Below are 14,441 nucleotides of genomic sequence, written 5' to 3' on the forward strand. Positions count from 1 at the left end.
ACACGCTGTAAACCTCATCAAAACCTTGGGGCTTCCCATGGTCTCGGCATTCTCTCTACTGTAGGTGGCATGCAGGGAGTAACGACGTGGTTTCTATCTCTGCCCTGTCGGTGCGATGCGAACCTCACGGCCACGTCTCGACTTTGTTCCATTCCCCTATTGAGTCACTTGGCTGGGGCCCGCCAGGACCACCTACCTCGCGGGCCAGCGTCCAGATCTGCCTCGTGCACTTGGTGGGATCCGTCAAGTCGACCGCCTCGACCTGCTCCGGCGTGATGATGGCGACGCGGAAGTTCTTCCTCGCCAGAGTCTCCTCCGACAGATGTCCTGCTTTCTGGCCCAGCGCCTCTCCCGCCCGTTCGTCCCTCCCTTCTGACAGCGGCCGGCCGGGCGGGGGGTTCTTGAACGAACCCCTCATGACGGGCGACAGGTTTTCAAAGTAATTCTCCACCTCCCTTCTCCAGGACCAGGACCGGTCGTGGTGACTCTTTCCCGCGCGGTCCGATGATCCCTCCCTCACGCGCATGTATCGTCCTACCTCCGCTTTGACCGACACGGTACCGGAATTCTGTGCCTCTGGGGTGCCTTCTTCCACATCGTCAGCCGCAACGAGCCAGCATTTTCCCCGTATTCGCCATTGCGTCCTGGTGTCTTTGATCCAGTAGACCGCTTCGACGGGTCCGCCCCCGCCAGACCCCGAGCGCGACTGCGACAGATCCCCTTTCCCTCTCCCCGTGGCAAAGAGCTCGTAGGTCTTGCGCATCCGCGCATCAGTGGTGAATGTGGGACAGTCACTCTCAAATATCGGCGGGTTCTTGGGCAGCTGATTGTACTCGTTGTCCGGCAGTGTGGCCCAGAAGCCGCGGAAGATGCACGTCCGCGCCCTGGGAAACCCCGAGCCCGTGACGGTGGCAAGAGTAAATTCGAAGCCAGCGCCGCCGGCTCGTTCGAGGTGTTCTTCAAAGGTTCGCTTCCAGGGCGCGACGGTCGCAGGCGTGGGGTGCGACATTGCGGAAGCAATGTGGGCGAGGCGCTGAACGGTTTGAGGGGCCAGTTTCGATTGAAGCGGCAGATCGGATGATGCGGTGCGAGGCTCAGGTAAAGAGAATTCTAAACGAGCGGCTTGCTGCTTCTTTACCATGTCCACATTATCATGGTGGTCCATGACGCGCTCATTGAAGGATTGAAATCATCACTGATGTGAATGACGTCGACACGCCGGGATGCGATTATTGGGCTGCTAGTACATAGGCGGGCCTAGCCCCTGGTCGACCTCCCAGGCGCCGAATGGGCTGGTAGGATAGCTAAAGGATCGCTTTAAAGACGGCCGGTGGCCCTGTGAAAGCCTCACCAAAGGTGTCGATAATACTCAACAATTGCTACTCGGTGCAGTAGGTTTAAGAAGTGCTTCATCCTCAGAGAACTCCAACTTTTCCCAGGATCCTCCTTTCCCCGTCTGGCTGCTACCTATGACTGTATCCGCCATTTGCAATAGATTGTCTGTACCTACCTATCTCCTTGCTCAATGACGATGCTCTTGTCGTGACAAGTCGTCATCACGGTCCAGATGAAAGACTCAATCCCGAGTTCAAGCCTCGCCGCTCCTGTTCTTGCAGAGCGTCTCTGTCACGAGTCTCGCTCTTTTTCCGCTTTCGGAATGATCCACCAACTCGCGCAAACCAGGACAAACAAGCCTGCCAGAATCGGTTGCAGGACTTTAACGCCAGCATGAGCTGCGACGAGACCAGTGAGGGCGGGGAAGAGACTGCCGCCGGCTTGGGCGAGGACAAATATGAAACCTGTAACACTTCTAGGTCAGAGGACAATGTACAGTTTGACGGCGATATGAATCATTGGAGCCGCCCGCACCTAGGGCTGTATTCTGGATAGCCTTTGGACAGAGTTTTGTAGCGACGGATACTCCCTGCAGACGTAGATGGTTAGTTTCCCACCTCACTAGCAGGAGGCTCAATACGCGGAGACAGCATACAGTTGGAAAGAATGGACCGGCGAAAAATCCAAGTGCTGAGAACAGCACTGCGTCGCCCACAACATTGGGTATTCTCCAGAACATGATCTGTAGGGCAAGACAAGCAAGCGCATAGAGGAATACCATGCGCCGCTCTCCGTAACGGTGAGTTGGTTCCATGAGCAGCAGACGGCCGAGGAAGCCCCCGCCGTTGTAGCCTGCAGACACGTAGCCCATGGTTTTCATGTTGCGGCCTCGCACACGAACCAAATATTCGACGACCCAACCTAATGACGAATCGATCCAGTTAGCAAGAGGGCTCGTATAGAAAAGATGGGAACCTAGTAAACTAAGTACTTACCTCCTGCCGTGATCATTGCACCCAAGAAGAAGAAAAAAAAGAGACTGATCAACCAAATTGACCGGAGTTTCAGTGTTTGCAGAATCTCGTTGAAAGCCTGCTTGTTCCTGGACTGAGGACTACCGGGGGTGACGCGCGCGGCAATGACACCGTCTGTCGACGTCGGCCGCTGCTGCTGTGTTTGTGCATCCCGTGCGTCCATTGCCCTTGTCCTCTCCTTTCTCTCCTCATACATATCTCGGCCGAAAGCACCAAAAACGAATCCAAGGTTGAGGACACCTAGGCCAGCCTCGACAGCATAGGTATAGTACCACTTACTATTACTAGCTATCGGAGTGGCGACAAATGGGCCGGTAAGGCAACCTAACATATACATAGCATGGATGAAACCGAGCCAGCGATGTGCTCCTGGAACAGTTGCAACGAATGTGTTGGAATAAGAATCCTGATACGCTTGCCCAAGAGATGTAAAGAAGAAGGTCACAGAGAATAGACCGAAAGGCGGATTCCACAGCCTGAATAGCTGAGATAGGAGCTGCAACCCTGCTCCCAACAGCAGAGTTGCGCCCAGGGAGAGACGTATCGTGGTTGTCAGATGAGTGTTGGTCATGGCTGAGGTGAACCAGCCGGCGAAATTGGCTACATAGCTATGTGAGTAGTCAGTCGAGCTTCTCCATGGCCGGCTGGGTGAACGGATGATACATGACGGTGATCAGGCCAGTGCTGATATTGTATCTCTGCAGCATATACGGTAATAGTGGCCCCGTTGTCCCATCATTGGTCCCGGCATAGAAGAATGAGAAACCGGCACATATCAGCTTCAAGTACGAACGTGTCGTAGCTTGCTCTTCCGACAGCTCGCCTTGCCTGTCTGACGGTGGAGGATTGCTGCGGTCGATATCTACTCTCGAAGATACATCGTGGGGCCTCGACTGGAGTTCCATTATAGGGCGCGACGGTACAACTCAAGTCGAGGATTAGAAGTGACTTCGAGACTCGAGAGGACCCTCAGGATTCTTTTCAGCCAGGAATATATCGTGTCAAAGGCCTGCGGATGCGGCGGGGCGGAAAATCATCGGCAAAGCCGACCTCAGGAGTGGTCCATGTGTTCATGATCATCAAAGGGCGACACCAGATACTGTTCTGATTCAAGCCCGTTGAGGGCGCAAGAACGACTGTCAATCATATGGACAGGAACTTCAGAACGCGGAATGCCGGCTCCACGGCTGAGAATTCCCACGGCATCGACAACATCTGCCGAAGTTTAGGCACTCGGGGTGTTTGAGGATTAGTTGAAAGGGAGCAGAAGGGAGGTCTTCGTGCTTGGTGATGGCTTTTAGAAAGAATGGTGCGTGACGATCATGTTCCGTTGTGGTTATGCAATATCTTTGCTTAGAAACGTTCCCCGATGACTTCTCTTGTACACCTGTGCCTGCACGGACGAGTGCTTTCATCTCAAGACGAAGTTCTCAGACCTAGCATCCGAGTCGTCGCAATCAATTCTCCGTTCATGACTCCATGTACATAGCACTCTCCCACAAATCGGTACGAGAGCGCTTTTTCCTCATCGACATTTCTCTGCCTCGTGTCCTCACCATCCACACCGATTTTCTCCTCTTTCTCTTTGGTTGTCTCGTCGTTATCCTCGCACCGGCGTAAGACGGACGGAACCTGCGCTCCGTCCAGAATTACAACGACATCGCCATCCCTGCTTCCCTGAGGCACGAGCGCAATATACCCATGGCGTGTGACTGCGAAGTGCCGGCGTGCAGAGTGCAGGTCCAGTGACATTCTGAAACCCGCCACCTTTCGCACGTAGCCCTCCGGGTCGCGCTGCATCTCCGGGTCCAGCATGTACTGCTGCGCGGCGATTCGGCCATGACGAGCTGGCCATCAACAGTCCGGTTGGCGATCCGAGTCCGCCAGATCGCGTCGTGCCTGGACTCGCTAGTCCAGTAGGGATCTGCAGTCCCGGTGCGGGCGAGATCTAATATCTCTTCGTGCCATGCTCGGATGGCTGAGGTGTCGACCAAGAATTTTGCTGTCCCTGTCTGGTCGGAAAGCCCGGTAACTGTGTCGGGTACGGGTGCTAGTCGAGTGATTTGGTCTACGTAGATTCCGCACACGGCAATCGCGTTCGAGTCCGCTTGAAGTTGAATCAACGCCTTGGTCGAGCCAGACGCCGCATACGCCACGGACAAAGCAGTGGGCACACTGGATAGTCGATACGTGTAATGTGCATCGCTCCAGTCACGGACCCACGAGGGCAGGTCAGCAATCTTCCGTGGGTTGCCAATCCCGGCCTCGGGCAGCGCTTTGACGAGATGGTCTCGCGTGAGAAGATGCTTTGCATGCTTGTGTAAACCTCCGATGCGGATTTCTGGTTGTCGGCAGAATTGACTCTTCTAGAGCGTGCGAGACCGACCCGAGAAGGGCAAAAACCTTGTCTCTGGAATCGGCGGCTTGAGATCGTACGAACCTCGCTACGAGATCCTCAATGAGGACGGGCTTCTCCCGCAAATGGGCCGCTCGGATGTCCATAATATGACGTGCACTCTCTAGTGACAGAGCAATCGACCCCGAAACTCCGGTCCAGGTGTCGCAGAATGATACAGTCGTGTCATCGAGGAGACACTGAAGAGACCCATCACAGCTATGAGGATCTCGAATGATAGGTAGTGAATACCGTAGACGACATGGACAGGAACTGCGACGACTTCTTCTTGTATGGTTCAGACGCGACTGAACCAGGAATGATGGAGGAGGCTGAGCACCGCTTTGAGCTTCGGTGTATCTTTGGTCCTTTGGAGTTTTTCGAGCAGTACAGGCTCAAGCTCTGCAACTTGAGGCGTCTTGGACGCTATGAATCCCTGTACGTCACCCTATAGTTCCATGATGAAATCAATCGCGGATTTGGTGTCGTTGGAGCGACCAAGCCAGACAATGACTCTGCTCGCACGGCGGTAGATATCTTGCATCCGCTTCACCTGCCAGTTTTTCTCTTCCACGGTGTCCTGATCAATGCAAATGGCATCGACCCAGATCCACCGGCTGATCAAGAAAGAGCAGCATGCAGAACGTCGTACACGTTTTGTGTCACGGGCATGGCACAGCCATCGATGAGGATAGAGTGATGAGCTTGCTGAGGGTCCCCCAAGTGTACGAGATGGATTCATAACGTGGCGTACCATCTACCGTGGATGGTACCAGTTGGCAAGACAATCGAGCAAATGTAATCTTCTCGACAATCTCAATAATCTGATCTCCTCAGCTCCGTTGAGAGGGCTGTATTTGAAGGATCGACTTTCTGATTTCTCTCCCTGATTCACATGAACAGAGATGATGCTGATAAGGGTGTTAAAGGGTAGTAAGCCCGACTGAATTGTACCCTTCCAGCGTTTCTGCTGCACACGGTGTACATAGAACAGGGGCCTCTCGATATATCTGTATGCGTTTGCCCAGCCGAGGTTTAAAATGGCCCAGCCGTTGTAGAGAATCGAAGGCGAGATGAACAGGGCCCAAGCGACTGTGAGAACAAGTTTGATAACCGCATCTGTCGTGTCGCTATAGTCCACAAGCTTCCGAATGGCAGCATGAGCCCCGTAGAATGTGGCGGTTGCAAAGACATATCTAGTGGCCTAGGCTTGCCCGGGGTAGCCTCGTGAGGTAGCTGCAGGAGGTGGCGGTGCAAGATACCAAGAACGCCTCCTCACTTTGGGAGTGAACGACTCAAAGTTGCCGCCTAAAGATCAAGGGATGGGTGCCGAAGGACAGGTGAGTGCAAATGCAAGGGGCCCGGCACTTCTTACATGACATCTAACAATGTCATCCTGTTGGATTATCTTGACCATTGACAGATCGTGAGCGAAAAGGGGTGACAAACCCATTCCTGATTGCAAGGGAGTACTACAGTACTCTTTTCACCCAAGGCATTGAAAATCCTTCAACTCCCCCTTCGGCAGCACTTTCTCGTGCGCACCTCTACCGCCGAACCTGCTCTTCCAACACCACGCCTCATCCCTCTCGGGCCCGTTCGACTTACCGTCCAGCACGTTGACGACATATTTGCCAATATTCGGCAGGAATTTCCAACTGTGAAACGATCCAGCCGTCGCGAAGTAGAGGTTCGACAGCCGCGGGTCAGGATGTTGCGCGATCAGTTGGTTTTGGTCCGGTGATATGGCGTCCCAGCAGAGGCGCCAGTCGTCGGGCACTCTGCCGCCGTCGAGGATCTGCGGGACGCGCTGGCGGATGATTTCTATGGACTGGTGTTGGAGCGACTCTGAAACGGAGTGTTGGTCGGGTGCCGGCACCGAGATGTTTTGGCCTGTCTCTGGATGTGGTTGGGTGTTGAGGAAGGTGTTGGCATTTGTGAATTTAAAGAGGCGCTCTCCATTGGGCGGCATCACCTCCCCTTTTGCTCCGTATATCAACACCGGCATCTGCGAGTAATACCGGGCTTCTTCTTCAGAGACGTGGAATGCTGCGACACATACTCCCGCGGCCTGGATCTGTCTCTGGATGCTGTTTTCTTGGGAAATGGCCATGGTGTTCTCAAGCGGCGCCATCAGCCATGGTGTCCACGCCCCCGTAGCTAGAACAATCTTTTCTCCAGTGAATGTCCGCCCGTCAGCCGTGCGGACACCAGTCAGCTTGACACCATCACTGAGTAGCTCCTTCACTTCTCCTACCTTGTACTTTACACCAGCTTTGACAGCTTCATTCATCATAGCAGCCACAGCGGCAGAGGCATCAGCCCAGCCGGCGCTGGAATTCGTGTAGGCCTTGTTGTACCCAGTAGTGTCTATTCCGCAGAGGACGCCGCCCCAATTAGACCTGACTTGGTCCAAGGTAATATCGGCGGAGGTATCGGGTCGACCACTTTCTCGGAAGTTCCTCCGAATACGATCCGCGAGGTCGCTGCCCCTCTCGTCCAACATGACCCAGCCGGTCTGGTGGAAGTACGGCTTCATGATTGGATTATCTGTCCAATACTCCATGGCCTCGTAGGCCAAGTCCATGTAAAAGGCTTTGCTGTAATCGGCGCGCACGATCTTGTTGATATCCGAGGACGCGGCCTTTGGTGAGGGCGCGGGTGCGCGGTCCAAAACTGTAATACGTGATGGGTCTGCATGGCCGAGACAGAGGTGGTATGCAGTGCTGGTGCCAAAGATGCCCGCCCCTATGATCAGGACGTCGCAGTCTGGAGCGTCAACGGAGCCCATTGTGGTCCTCTCTGTAGAGGGGTGTAAGCTGGTCTCGCCGGATGCGCCGTTCGGAGCAGTTTCTGCTGTTGGATGACTTCTTCTGGTGACGGGATGGATATCGTACTCGACAGCCAGAGGCTGAGATCAGGTGCGAAGACTGATTGTCCACCGTCATTGGATGTTCCATCTTGTAACACCTCCTTGCCCCCCCAAAGACCCATGGTCCCCGGGTGCCTCCGGTATCTCCCCCCAAGGCATGCGGAGTCAATTCCACTCGTCCACCCGGATGCAGCACCCAGCTATCAAGCCCGGCGCCGGGAGAAAAGTGTGCAGCCCACCTCGTAGTGCCTCACCAGCCACCAACTCCGCGTGGAACTGCCGGTGTCTAGGGGCAACTTGGGGTCAAACACAGGCTTGCAGCTAGCGCCGCGATTCAAGCTTTTCATCCAGATCCTCTTCAGATCCAATCGCATTGCCAGGGCTGTTGAGACATCCACAACGTACCTCGGTACATATCTCAACGAGCGAGGAGGTGGTTAAACTTATCGGAGGGTCGCGACTTCGAAGCCATGGATGACAGGTCGGATGCCGTCCGTGGTTTCGTTGAAGAATGGGCATCTTGGGTTATCTCTGACCGCCAGTGGCTCCCTCTGTTGCATCTGTTCAAGGCTGATTTTGTAGATACCTTGTCATCTTCTTTCCTTTCCCTCGTCCGTGGGTTTCTACGTAGAGTAGACGGGAATCGGCACATTTCTTGCCGCTAGACCTCATGGCTCTTGGTACGACTCTTCTCTCCGCTTTCCAATAATTGCTTCTTTGTCTTTGCATGCTGACTGCGTTTCCTCACAGCAACTGCTGCTGCCGCTGCTGCAGGTGGCTGGGCCGCAGCGGCCTACCTGGATGCCAAATTCAATATTCGACATGACCTCGACGCCATCAGGAGACTGAGAAGGGGAGCAAAGGAGTACGACCGGATCGTCAAAGAGGACAAGGTCTGCTTCTTCTATGCTCTCGAAGAGACATGCAAAAAGAGATGGAACAACCGCGCCATCTGGTCGAGAGAGGGTGGCATATACACCTTTGGCCAGCTTTACGAGGAGACCCTGCGATACGCCCAATGGATGATGGAGCAGGGCGTCAAGCCCGGGGAACTGGTGGCCATGTATATGACCAATTCGCCGCAGTTCTTTATCGCCTGGTTTGCCTGCGCGGCTGTCGGCGCGGCGCCCGCGTTCATCAACTACAATCTCGAAGGGAAAGCGTTGATGCACTGCCTGGACGTGTGCCAGACGAAATTGTTGATTGTCGATGAAGATGCCGGCTGTCAAAAGAGGATCAACGAGAGCCGGGCAGACATGGAAGCCAAGGGCACAAAAATTGCGGTTCTCGATAGCACTCTGAAGCAGGAGATTGCAACGAAGCCCGTCGAGAGACCGGCTGATGAACGTCGTAAAGGCACAAAAGGCAGCTTTCCTTACTGCTTAATATACACCAGGTAAGCTATCTCGCCATCTCGCTCTATTTACTAAACAGGAGAACTAACACATCATCCATCGCAGTGGAACTACCGGTCTTCCCAAAGGTTGTGCTTTCACCCTACAGCGTGTCTACCTCATGTGCGGTCACTTGATGCCTCTGTGTGGAGGTGCCCCCGGCAAGGATCAATGGTTCAATTCCATGCCGCTCTATCACGGCACAGGCGCAATCACAACCTCCTGTGCCCTTCTACAGGGCATCGCTGTTGCCATTGCACCCAGGTTCTCCGTCTCGCGGTTCTGGAACGACATCCACGACTCCGAGTCCACGTTCTTCGTCTACGTCGGCGAGACAGCACGCTATCTGCTCAATGCGCCGCCTCACCCGCTCGAGCGGGCACACAAGCTGCGCTGTGCTTACGGGAACGGCTTGAGGCCCGATGTGTGGGAGAAATTTCAAACGCGCTTCAACATCCCCGAGATTGGCGAATTCTTCAATTCCACAGAAGGCATGTTCGGTCTGTTCAATTGGGACAAGGGACCGTACCTGAGAGCGTGTGTTGGCCACCACGGGTTAATTCTCCGCACGATGCTACGGAACGTCTACATTCCGGTCAAGATCGACCACGAGACCGGAGACATCTGGCGGGATCCCAAGACAGGCTTTGCCAAGCGAACTCCGTACGAAGAAGGTGGCGAGATCATTGTTGCTGTGCCGAACAAAGAAGCATTCCAGGGCTATTGGCGGTCCCAGGCCGCCACGGACAAGAAATTCTGCACGGACGTGTTCAAGAAGGGAGACATCTATTATCGCTCCGGAGACGCCTTGAGACGAGAACCGGACGGGAGATGGCATTTCCTCGACCGTCTAGGCGACACATTCCGCTGGAAATCTGAGAACGTCTCGACGGCAGAAGTGGCCCTGACGATAGGCCAGTATCCCGGCATCGCCGAGGCAAACGTCTACGGCGTGTTGGTGCCGAACCACGAAGGCCGAGCAGGATGCGCCGCTATACACCTCGATCCAAACTACACAGGACCGGCGGTCGACTACAACGACCTGTTGAAGTTCACGCGCGGTCGGCTGCCCCGGTACGCCGTGCCGGTGTTCTTAAGGATCGTCAAGGCGAGCACGCATATCCACAACCACAAACAGAACAAAGTGCCCCTGCGCAAAGAAGGCGTCGACCCGAGCGCGGTCGGCAAGGAAGTGCCCGAGGGCAAAGACGACCTGTTGCTCTGGGTACCGCCCAAGGCGAATGAATACGTGCCGTTCACGCCCGAGGATTGGCAAAAGCTGGTCACCGGGCAGGCCAAGTTATAAATACATATACAGCAGCAGCAGCAGTAGCAGCAGCATTTTTCTGTGGAGAAAGCCAGCCATACAAATCCGGAGTCCGGAAAGAATTTAGCATGCAGATATCCCATCCATCCATCCATCCCCCCACCCATACATCGATACATACCCGTATGTATATCCGCTAGACCTGCATATGGCATCATATATCAGCATCTTGAATACGAAGGCGACACATGGCACAAAAAGGCCCTTTTGTATCGAATGTGCCGCAAAGTCCTCTCTTCCAGACTACACAGACATGGCCGGTAGAAGACGGGGAGGGACGTAGGAAAGAAGGTGAAGAGGCCTTGAAGGGAGGCTATGTTGAGAGAGGGAAGGAGAGAGGGAGGTCTGAAAGGAGGAAGATGGTTGGGGGAGCCGCTTATAAAGGCCGTCGTAGAATATTGCGTATCTGGTACATCATTTCGCTATACCTAATGGTACTCAATCTTGTTTGGCTCCTGCATCCCGTAGCATCTCTTCATTCTTCTCATGACCACGGTTTATTGCTTCCCGTATTGCGTTCTCAAAGTCTTTTTCCCCTTTGGTGTTAACATCAGCCCCGCATCGAGTAGTATCCGAACGATGTTCTCTCGACCGAGTGTTGATGCTATCTGTAGTGCATTACCAAAATATCCTCCTCGGATATTGACATCGAATCCCGCATCGAGGAGTGTTCGAACAACATTCTCTTGACCGAATGCTGATGCTGTCTGTAGCGCATGACCATAAAGGTCCTCCTGAATTGACATAGGCCCTTACATCGAGTGATTGCTTCACAACCGCTTCATGCCCGCCCCCAACAGGGCCTAAGTCAGTGCTGCCCAACCACCAGGATCTCTGGAGTCTACATATAGGTAACCAGTGTCAAATAACATTTTCACCGCTTCATGTCCAAACTCTGCCGCATGCGATAGTGGTGTCCTGCCATCCAAATTCTTCCGGTTCACGTCTATCTCAAAGCCATCGAGTTATCGTTCCATGAGTGATCATGTTCTTTTGGTGATGAGTGTCGACGCAAGTGATCGAGTGACCATTGTACATGCTGATGATCGAATACCGCGTGCACTGAGAACAAATCTTTCCCTGTTTCCGGATCCTCGTCTGTCAACAGAAGAGGCTTTTTGGTGAGAGAGCGGTAACCTGAGTTGCGTATCTTGAATGAGAGCCTGTATAGATGCTCCATGACATGTTTGATTTCGTCCAATCTCTCGGTTAGTTCGCCGGCGTCTAGTTCGCTGCTGGTATCACTAAAATCCCCACCGTCTTCATCTGAACCGGGATTGTCATGGCCACTCGACTCAGAGTTCGCGGGCAGCTCTTGCTCATACGGTAAGTGCAGACCTGTGGTTATCTCTGCGCCTAGAGGACCACGGGCGCTCAGCAAGAGAGGCTCCTTCAGGAAGACATAGCAAGCCACTCTTGGTCAAATAGTCCTGTAGCTCCCCGAGGAATTTGAGGACAACTGCTCGTAGGACCACCGAGTCTCGTATCTAGCATCGAGAGCACTCCGGCCCCTCTGTAAAGCACCCAAATTGCCTGCCCAAATCTTGAAACGGGCATATTCATGGTCGAGTGCCTGTGCCGGCATCATCTTGTTCCCCTCATCTGAAGATGTTGGCAATGATCGCGTGAGCGTGTCGAAACATCTTAAGCAAAAGACAAAAAGGGCACCAATGTCATCAATGGCGAGTGTTTCGGTCTAGAGAGCGGAAAATACTAAGCATTCATAGCGGCACCAACGGTGTACAAGTATGCATGGAGTGTGGGAATCTGCGATGTTTTGAGTTGAGAAGCTCGGAGCCTCGGCAGCCGTGGGAAACCTTGGCGGGGCAATGGGGGGAAGGCTCGAGGGGCGCCGCGGGGCAAACCTGCATCTCCACCTGGACAGAGCCGCATTGATGCTTGTCCGGTGGTCGCTGCTACTAACACAGTGAATGACTTGCTTCTGCTTCATCTCGCCATCGTCGCTTTCAGACCGGTTTTACACCCACATCTCTCCCCCCTCCAAAACAACGGCAGGAGTGGAAGCAGCTGGGCCCGTCCTGGGCGTCCTCCCTCTCATCATATCCCTGGACCACAGCAGGTTTGAACACGTCCGCTGGCGTGAACGAGTCAGGACTGACTCTTGTAGGTAGTCACAAGCCAAACCCTCTGGCCCCTTGTCTCTTCCAATCGACCAGCCGCGAACACTCCTTTTGATCGTGATACTTTCGACCTTGGGTAGAGGATCAAGTTTGCTATGAAGAACCGTGTGAAGACCTCATTAGAGCGCCCGGAGGCTTGATACGAGACAATCAATGCCTTGGCCGCAAGAGCCAATAAGCTGCAGGAGGAAGTTCCGCAGAGTCGCCTCAAGCTGAAGTTTTCTGCACAGCTAGATATCGTCCAGGAGAACGCGAGCAAAATATGTCGAGCCATTTCACAGAACTGGTGCACCGATAAGCCTGTCCATGCTGCTCGCCTGCTACTTGAGCAACGACTAGTGAGGTCCAAAAAGCGGAAGGGACCTTCGCAACCAGCGGATGTGAGCTCCATGGTGCGGGCGACTCGCTTCAGGTTGAGCCTCTACGGGGACTGCGGTGCATCTTCTGGGTGGTTGAATTCTGAAAGAAGGATTGACGAACTTCCATCGAGTACAGTGCTTCGAGGATTCTCTCACGATTTAGTTCTGACCTCTGATGCTGACATGATCTCGATGTAGCACGAAGACGGTTCGCGTGACGTTCTCGGTCCCGGGGAACGACGACGACTTTGACGCTGCAGGTCTAAAAGCCATCACAAACTGTTGCCAGATTATCAGAGAACCTGCCTACGCGTTTGTAGATTTCTCTCTTGACGATACGGGATGTTTGAAATCATACGCCTCGAAAGCGACTATCAAACACGTCCAGAAATCTTTGACACTTGAAGATCTCTTACGCACTTCGAGGGCAAACTCCCCCAGAGCAAGAGTATGGAGGCCATTAGGATTTGGCACTGTTGGAAACCCACGGTCCAATGATCCGGCTGGCCACAGAGACTGTTCGAATTTGCTTGTCTTGGCTATTATGCTGCTCGAAATCAGTTCTGGACAGCCTGTTGAGCAAAGACGCAAAGACGACCTACCGGCCAACAACTTGCGTAACGATCAGTCCGACCTCCAGCTGGCAGACAAATGGCTGAAGGAGCAACAATCCGGCGGGAGGATATTCAGCGCATTCGCACAGGCTGTTCTGACCTGTCTACAAGACTACCTCAACCCCGACGCAAATTTCGCGGACGACGGATCCTGTGCGGCCTTCGAGGCAAAGGCTCTGTTGCCGCTTGAAGAGGAAAGGGAGTTTCATCCTCGGTGGACCTCCTCGGTAATCTTCGAATGGGGGTATCATGAAAGAGTAAAGTGATTCACGAGTATTGGATCGAAATCGTCCTTCGTCTACGGCACAGTATGGCGTTGGCCTTCGGTGGTAACGGTTCTCTTCATCTGTTCCATGTCGTTTACCTTTGGAAATACGCGGCAGTGGTCCCTCTATTATCTATCCTCTATCCTGTGTAATTTGCATTTGGAAATATTAGTTCTCCATCACCTAGGTCCTATCCCATGCCGCTTGCGATGGGAAACAGTGGTTCGCTCTAGTGATAAAGATGAGTTTTGTTTTGATGTTTGGATGAGTTCATTACCCATTAGCGAACTACCTAGGTAATGGACACCACAGAGTACTCCATACATGTAACGCTGGTCGGTCTGGTTTCCGTTTCAAGATCTGGGGTTTGCTTTTTCATCAGTTTTTTTCCCCCTTCCCCATCACGCTGCCTGGGTGGGATTGGCATTTCGGCGGGGAGGTCGGTAAGTCGGTGTGTAGGTATATACATGGGAGTTACGGTGTGTGTCATCAATTGCCCTCCTCCATACGAGTACAGTAGCAATCCTGCCCCGCCGCGGCCGCCGCGTCGCGTGCCATATTTCCTTATGCGTCCGGACGAAAGGGGGGAGTGATCCTCTGTAAAGGCATTCCCTTTCTTTTTGCTCTTGCAGCCACCTTTCTGAAGCACAAACGTAAAACGCAATCTCGCATCTCCTTACCGCTTCGCCCCGCTCAACGAGACC

At 53.7% G+C, this 14,441-nt stretch overlaps 6 protein-coding genes across 6 annotated transcripts; 2 read left to right on the top strand and 4 right to left on the bottom strand.

Moving 5' to 3' along the window:
- Nucleotides 1–124: 124 nt before the first annotated feature.
- Z519_02135 (uncharacterized protein) lies at nucleotides 125–1,165 on the bottom strand (the record flags this gene model as incomplete). The annotated part of the gene is made up of 1 exon (XM_016759892.1): nucleotides 125–1,165. One exon carries the CDS (start codon nucleotides 1,163–1,165, stop codon nucleotides 125–127), a length of 1,041 nt encoding a protein of 346 aa, XP_016623413.1.
- Nucleotides 1,166–1,626: 461 nt separating this feature from the next.
- On the bottom strand, nucleotides 1,627–3,274 carry Z519_02136 (uncharacterized protein; the record flags this gene model as incomplete). Its single annotated transcript, XM_016759893.1, has 5 exons — nucleotides 1,627–1,799; nucleotides 1,870–1,924; nucleotides 1,991–2,256; nucleotides 2,331–2,977; nucleotides 3,033–3,274. 5 exons carry the CDS (start codon nucleotides 3,272–3,274, stop codon nucleotides 1,627–1,629), a joined length of 1,383 nt encoding a protein of 460 aa, XP_016623414.1.
- Nucleotides 3,275–3,785: 511 nt separating this feature from the next.
- Nucleotides 3,786–4,169, bottom strand: Z519_02137 (uncharacterized protein; the record flags this gene model as incomplete). Its single annotated transcript, XM_016759894.1, has 1 exon — nucleotides 3,786–4,169. The coding sequence occupies one exon, from the start codon at nucleotides 4,167–4,169 to the stop codon at nucleotides 3,786–3,788; it is 384 nt and encodes a 127-aa protein (XP_016623415.1).
- A 2,081-nt stretch (nucleotides 4,170–6,250) lies between these two features.
- Nucleotides 6,251–7,555, bottom strand: Z519_02138 (uncharacterized protein; the record flags this gene model as incomplete). Its single annotated transcript, XM_016759895.1, has 1 exon — nucleotides 6,251–7,555. One exon carries the CDS (start codon nucleotides 7,553–7,555, stop codon nucleotides 6,251–6,253), a length of 1,305 nt encoding a protein of 434 aa, XP_016623416.1.
- A 751-nt stretch (nucleotides 7,556–8,306) lies between these two features.
- On the top strand, nucleotides 8,307–10,336 carry Z519_02139 (uncharacterized protein; the record flags this gene model as incomplete). Its single annotated transcript, XM_016759896.1, has 3 exons — nucleotides 8,307–8,316; nucleotides 8,387–9,032; nucleotides 9,097–10,336. The coding sequence occupies 3 exons, from the start codon at nucleotides 8,307–8,309 to the stop codon at nucleotides 10,334–10,336; spliced, it is 1,896 nt and encodes a 631-aa protein (XP_016623417.1).
- A 3,065-nt stretch (nucleotides 10,337–13,401) lies between these two features.
- Z519_02140 (uncharacterized protein) lies at nucleotides 13,402–13,737 on the top strand (the record flags this gene model as incomplete). Its single annotated transcript, XM_016759897.1, has 1 exon — nucleotides 13,402–13,737. One exon carries the CDS (start codon nucleotides 13,402–13,404, stop codon nucleotides 13,735–13,737), a length of 336 nt encoding a protein of 111 aa, XP_016623418.1.
- Between the last annotated feature and the right edge of the window lie 704 nt (nucleotides 13,738–14,441).

This window comes from Cladophialophora bantiana (assembly GCF_000835475.1).
Source record: "Cladophialophora bantiana CBS 173.52 unplaced genomic scaffold supercont1.3, whole genome shotgun sequence".
NCBI classification, from domain to species: Eukaryota; Fungi; Ascomycota; class Eurotiomycetes; order Chaetothyriales; family Herpotrichiellaceae; genus Cladophialophora; species Cladophialophora bantiana.